This window comes from Rhinopithecus bieti, unplaced genomic scaffold, assembly GCF_001698545.2.
Source record: "Rhinopithecus bieti isolate Rb0 unplaced genomic scaffold, ASM169854v2 scaffold_15283, whole genome shotgun sequence".
Classification (NCBI taxonomy): domain Eukaryota; kingdom Metazoa; phylum Chordata; class Mammalia; order Primates; family Cercopithecidae; genus Rhinopithecus; species Rhinopithecus bieti.
In genome coordinates this window covers 340826-346747 of record NW_016808172.1, presented here as the reverse complement: position 1 = coordinate 346747, position 5922 = coordinate 340826, and the positions used below count along the sequence as shown (strand labels likewise).

At 59.2% G+C, this 5922-nt stretch overlaps 1 protein-coding gene across 5 annotated transcripts in view; it reads left to right on the top strand.

Moving 5' to 3' along the window:
• The first annotated feature begins 882 nt into the window (after window positions 1–882).
• MED16 (mediator complex subunit 16) overlaps window positions 883–5922 on the top strand; it is a 24278-nt gene continuing 19238 nt past the window's right edge. For 2 of the 5 annotated variants that reach the window (XM_017885671.1, XM_017885666.1), the window contains exons 1-4: window positions 918–1038; window positions 2618–2807; window positions 3848–3955; window positions 4260–4429. In XM_017885671.1, coding sequence (XP_017741160.1) covers window positions 2639–2807; window positions 3848–3955; window positions 4260–4429 — 447 coding nt within the window. In that variant the 5' untranslated portion in view covers window positions 918–1038; window positions 2618–2638. Of the gene's footprint in view, window positions 1039–1321; window positions 1829–2617; window positions 2808–3847; window positions 3956–4259; window positions 4430–5922 lie in introns of those variants that run through there. The other 3 variants (XM_017885667.1, XM_017885669.1, XM_017885668.1) reach the window with 3 other exon arrangements.

The window sequence follows — 5922 nt, the reverse complement described above, 5'->3', positions numbered from 1 at the left end:
GGAGCTTGCAGTGAACAGAGATCACGCCACTGCACTCCAGCCTGGGCGACAGAGCGAGACTCTGCTCAAAATAAAATAAAATAAAACGGAAGAGCACAACATCCATTGCATTAAACTGGCTTTTGGAGGAGGAGGTGGGAATGGGGTTGGAAGTAGGAATACTCAACGGGGTCCGTGACTTTGCTTACCGGAGCCTCAGTTTCCCCACTCTTGGACATTAGAAAATGGAAGAAAGCCTGGGCAAGGGGGCTCACGCCTGTAATCCCAACACTCTGGGAGGCCGAGACGGGCGGATCAGGAGGTCGGGAGATCGAGACCACCCTGGCCAACGTGGTGAAACCTCGTCTCTACCAAAAATACAAACAGCCGGGCGTGGTGGCGGGCGCCTGTAATCCCAGCTACTCGGGTGGCTGAGGCAGGAGGATTGCTTGAACCCAGGAGGCGGAGGTTACAACGAGCCAAGATCGCGCCATTGCATTCCAGTCTGGGCAACTGGGCGAGACTCCGTCTTGGGGGGAAGAAAAAAGGGAAAAAAAAATATGGAACGCTTCACGAATTTGCGTGTCATCCTTGCGCAGGGGCCATGCTAATCTTCTCTGTATCGTTCCAATTTTAGTATATGTGCTGCCGAAGCGAGCACGACGCTCTAGCCCCACTACCAGCTATTTATAGCCCCCGGAAGCAATTTCTGTACACATAGGGCGACTTATCTCCACTGCTCTAGAGATTCAATTTCTATTTGTTTTAGTCCAATGTGTAACGCAACTAACGCAGTTATGAACTGGAGTTAAGAAAGTGCTCGTTATTCTACCAAATATAGCTACAGTGGCTGCTGGGAATTACTGGGAATGCTCGTATGCAAATATCCCCGGAAGCGGGGCGGAGCCTGAGCCGCACCGCCTTCCCAGAAGTCTTTGGGAGGCGGCGGCGCGACTCAGGCGACTGGTTGGTGCCAGGGAAGATGGCCGCGCCGGAGCCGAGGCACTAGGGAAATTCGCATAGCGGACGCCCGCTGGGCTTCGTGCACGGGCCGGCCAGGTGAGTGCAGGGCTCCGGGGGCCCGGCGAGGGCGGACGGACCCCTTACCGCATCAGTGGACCCCAGGGAACGCGGCGCGGGCGAGGCGGGGCCTGCGGGGTCAGGGGGCGTGGCCGGGAGCAAAGGCTGCTGGGTAGGCGGCCCGGGGCGCGGAGCTGGGGCTCCGGGTTTGCGGCGGAAACTCGCAGGAGGCCTGAGGCCCGGCCCGCGGGGCGGGGGTCGGGGCGGGGCCTGAGGAGAGTTTGGGGCGGGGTTGAAGGCACTTGGTTGGACTTGGGTGGGGTCCTGGAGTGGGTTTGGGATTCCCGGGGTGTAGCCTGGGGACTGGGGGTCTGTAGAGGCAGGGCCTGGAGACTGGGGGTTATCGGTACGGGGCCTGGAGAGGGAATAGGGTGCCTAGGGTGGAGACTGGGGACTGCGGAGTTATAGGGGTCTGGAAAGGCTGTAGGGTCTCTGGAGATCGGGGGTTATAGGGGCGGTGCCTGGAGAGGCTGAGGTGTCCCTGGGATGAAGCCTGGTATTTGGGGTTATAGGGGCAGGACCTGGAGGTCCCTAGGATGGAACCCGGAGATTTGGGGTTATGGGGGCGGGGCCTGGAGAGGCTATTTGTCGCTGGGATGAAGCCTGGTGTTTGGGGGCCATAGGGGAAGGGCCTGGAGAGTACATGGGGTCCCCGGAGTGGAGTCTGGGGACTGGGGAGTTTTAGGGGTGAGACCTGGAGAGCTAAGGGCATTGGAGGCTGGACCTGGAGAGTGCATGGGACCCTTACGGTGAAGCCTGAGAATTTCGGGTGAGGCCGTAGGCTCAAGGGGTGAATTGAAGTGTGGGAAGCAAAGGGTGTCAGGGGCGGGACTGAAAGACTTTTAGGGGCTTGCGGCGGATCCTTGGGGGTCTGGGGCAGACCCTGAAGAAGTAGGGAACTGGAGTTAGGGCTTGAGGAAAATGGAGTTGGTGGTCATTCCAGTCTCGCTGGGCTTTTGCCTCTGAAGCAAAACAGCCCGTCCAGATGTCAGGCGCTTAGAAAGCCCCGAGGACATGCTCCCTCTGTTCCCTGTCACACTCAGCGCCCGCCTCGGCCACAGCTGTTCCCTGTGACACTCAGCAAGCCCCTTAGCCCCAGCACACCTGCCCGGCCTTGACCACAGGGAACCGCCCTTCTGCTTGCCTGTCTGTGGGTTCTTCCTTCGGGAGAGACCCAGGGTCCGCCTGCTGCCCCCATCATCACTCACCTGGGCCAGTGCAGACTCTTCGCCGCATCTGCCAGCTGTGCCCTTGGCCCCCGTGGTCCGTTCCCCAGACAGCCAGAGGGGTCCTGGTGAAACCCAAATAGGTCCCAGCCCTCCCAGGCTCCCACCTTGCTGAGGGTAGGAGCCCACCAGCCCAGGACTGGCCCTGACCTCTCCATGTTCCCCCTCGGCCCCAGCCCCATAGGCAGCCGGGAACGCCCAGGCTCTGTCTGGCCTCTGGGCCTTTGCATCTGCCATTCGCTCCACCATAGGCCTCCATCGTTTACCCACTTCTGGCCTGGCATGCCCTGGGTGCTCAGCCAACATAGCTGACCCGCCACACCCCCCTCCAGCAGGAGCTGGTGACTGCCCTCATGTGTGACTTGCGGCGGCCAGCGGCAGGTGGGATGATGGACTTGGCCTACGTCTGTGAGTGGGAGAAATGGTCCAAGAGCACCCACTGCCCGTCGGTACCCCTGGCCTGCGCCTGGTCCTGCCGAAATCTCATCGCCTTCACCATGGACCTGCGCAGCGATGACCAGGGTGTGTCCCCCCCCCACCCGCTTCCCCTCCCGGCTGCACAGTGTCCCGCCCTGTTCCCCAGGTGCCCGGCACACTGCCATGCGGGGACTCGGTCTCTCAGGCCGCCCCTCACTCTCCCCGGCCCTCCTCTGTAACTTGGGAGAGAGCCTCAGCCTCCTGGGGTACAGAGAGTGGATTCAGTGCTCCCCAAACCTGGGGCCGGGAGACATGAGATCGCCCCGTGTGTGGGATCGAATGGGGCTGGGCCGGTGGTTGACGGAGGCTTGTTGGAGACACGTGCCCCAGTTTTCCAGACGGCGTGTGTCACTGTTTGGTTTTTGAAAGGTACGTGGTGGCTGTGCCCATCTTCTCTCCATTGTTTGAGTAATAGGCACTCGTAATGTGTGGTCATTAGAGAAAATTAGAAAACCACAGAAAATTGGAATTAAATCAGGGCGAAAAATGCCCCCTATTACCTGCTGTGGAGAGGCTCCCACTGTTCATGTTTTGGGGTCATTTTCTTCTTTTTTTTTTTTTTTTTTTTTTTTTGAGACGGAGTCTCGCTCTGTTGCCCAGGCTGGAGTGCAGTGGCCGAATCTCAGCTCACTGCAAGCGCTGCCTCCCGGGTTCACGCCATTCTCCTGCCTCAGCCTCCCAAGTAGCTGGGACTACAGGCGCCCGCCAGGTCGCCCGGCTAGTTTTTTGTATTTTAGTAGAGACAGGGTTTCACCATGTTAGCCAGGATGGTCTTGATCTCCTGACCTCGTGATCCGCCCGTCTCGGCCTCCCAAAGTGCTGGGATTACAGGCTTGAGCCACCGCGCCCGGCCGGGGTCATTTTCTTCTAATCTGGTTTTAAAGATGCGGTCGTGGCGCCTCACAGGCCTGCTCAGTTCCTGCGGGGGAACAACCTGTTCCCTGAGCTGTCGACCCGACTGACAGCAGCTCCGTGACCTCCCCGGGGTGGGACACGCACTGGCTTCCCTGGAGCCTGCCCGGGGTCATCGTCCTCGCCTCCGGGCCATGGCGCCAGGCCGTGCTGACCATGTCCCGTCCCCACAGACCTGACCCGCATGATCCACATCCTGGACACGGAGCACCCCTGGGACCTGCACTCCATCCCCTCAGAGCACCGCGAGGCCATCACCTGCCTGGAGTGGGATCAGTCAGGTGAGGCCCCGGTCCCACGTGGCTGGGGGTAGCGACCTGGATCCTAGAGCAGGGGTCCCGTTTCCCCGGTCAGTCTGGAGTCCAGCGCTGGGTCTGGAGCCCCTGGTCTGCGGCTTTGCAGGTGCTGCTCTTCCCGCAGTGCCCTGAATCATTCTTGTTCAGGGTGTCTCAGGGCGTCTCTGGAGTGCGCCTCGTGCCACCTGCCGCTCTGCCCTACCTGGGCCGAGACCTCTCCACCAGGCTGGCTCCCCCAGGCGCTCTGCCCATTCCTGGAAGGTTCGCAATGATGGCTTCTTGCCCTCAGGCTCCCGGCTCCTGTCAGCAGACGCCGACGGGCAGATCAAGTGCTGGAGCATGGCGGACCACTTGGCTAATAGCTGGGAGAGCTCAGTGGGCAGCCTGGTGGAGGGGGACCCCATTGTGGCCCTGTCCTGGCTGCACAACGGTGTGAAGCTGGCCCTGCACGTGGAGAAGGTGAGTGTCCCGCCCGAGTGAGTGGGTGAGGCGGATGAGATGTTACCCCGCCCAGCCACCCACCGGCCTCTCTCCTCTCCATCAGTAGCATCCCCTCGTTTTTTGAACCTTGCACTTGGCTCCCACCTGCAGTCAGACTGTCATTAGTACCTGTGTTTTCAGTGGGTTCCTCCTTTAACTGAGGATGGCCGTTCTCAGTGAGTCGTCTCTTTCACTGGAGGCTACTGTCCTCAGCTAGCTGCTTGTATCACTGGTGGCCACTGTCTTCCAAATGCAGCCCACCCTCTGATTTAGTAACATCCCAGAGTCCCTCTCTCTGCTCCCTGTGATTCAGCCCCACATTTAAGAGTAGACGACGGCCAGGGTTGGCGGGGGCACCTGGGTTCAGACTCTGACTCCACACCTCCGTGTGTCAGTGTCCTCACTGACAGCGGGGTCTCGGTGATGTTCCTGGCAAAGGCCCCACAGCCACCCCAGGGCGTGCCTCCGCGTCTGCTTGTGCTGGGGCTCTTGCAGAAACTAGGAGGCCCTCCTGGAGGGATGCAGTGGACCAGATCTTTTCTCTCGTCCCTTCCTGAGTCTCTCCCCAGGGACCGCCATTGTCACTGCATGGCTGCAGTGCACACAACACCAGCTTCATGCCACGGGGCCGTCCAGGGCGTACTCCCCACCCTGCTGTCCTGTTTGTCTGTGTTTCTTGGTTTTGGTAACGGTTTTATTGGGATAGAGTTCACAGACCACAGAACTAACCCACTGAGAGTGCACAGCCCACACGGTCCAGAGGCTTCGCATAACTCACCATGCTGTGCAGCCACCACCACAGCTAACCTCAGACCTTTATCGTTTGTTTGTTTGTTTATTTGTTTGAGACTGAGTTTCGCTCTATCCCCCAGGCTGGAGTGCAGTGGTGCCATCTTGGCTCACTGCAATCTCCGCCTCCTGAGTTCAAGCGATTCTCCTGCCTCAGCCTCCTGAGTAGCTGGGATTACAGGCACCTACCACGCCTGGCTAATTTTTTTTTTTTTTTTTTTTTTTTTTTTGAGACGGAGTCTTGCTCCAGTCGCCCAGGCTGGAGTGCGGTGGCGCGATTTCCACTCACTGCAAGCTCCGCCTCCTGGGTTCACGCCATTCTCCTGCCTCAGCCTCCTGTGTAGCTGGGACTATAGGCGCCCGCCACCTCGCCCGGCTAATTTTTGTATTTTTATTAGAGACGGGGTTTCACCTTAGGATGGTCTCGATCTCCTGACCTCGTGATCCCCCCGTCTCGGCCTCCCAAAGTGCTGGGATTACAGGCTTGAGCCACTGCGCCCGGCCAACCTGGCTAATTTTTGTATTTTTTTAGTAGAGATGGGGTTTCACCATGTTGGCCAGGCTGGTCTCGAACTTCTGACCTCAGGTGATCCGTCTGCCTCAGCCTCCCAAAGTGCTGAGATTAGAGGTGTGAGCCAGTGTGCCCGGCCAGACCTTTATCTTGTTTGTTTTTTGAGACAGGG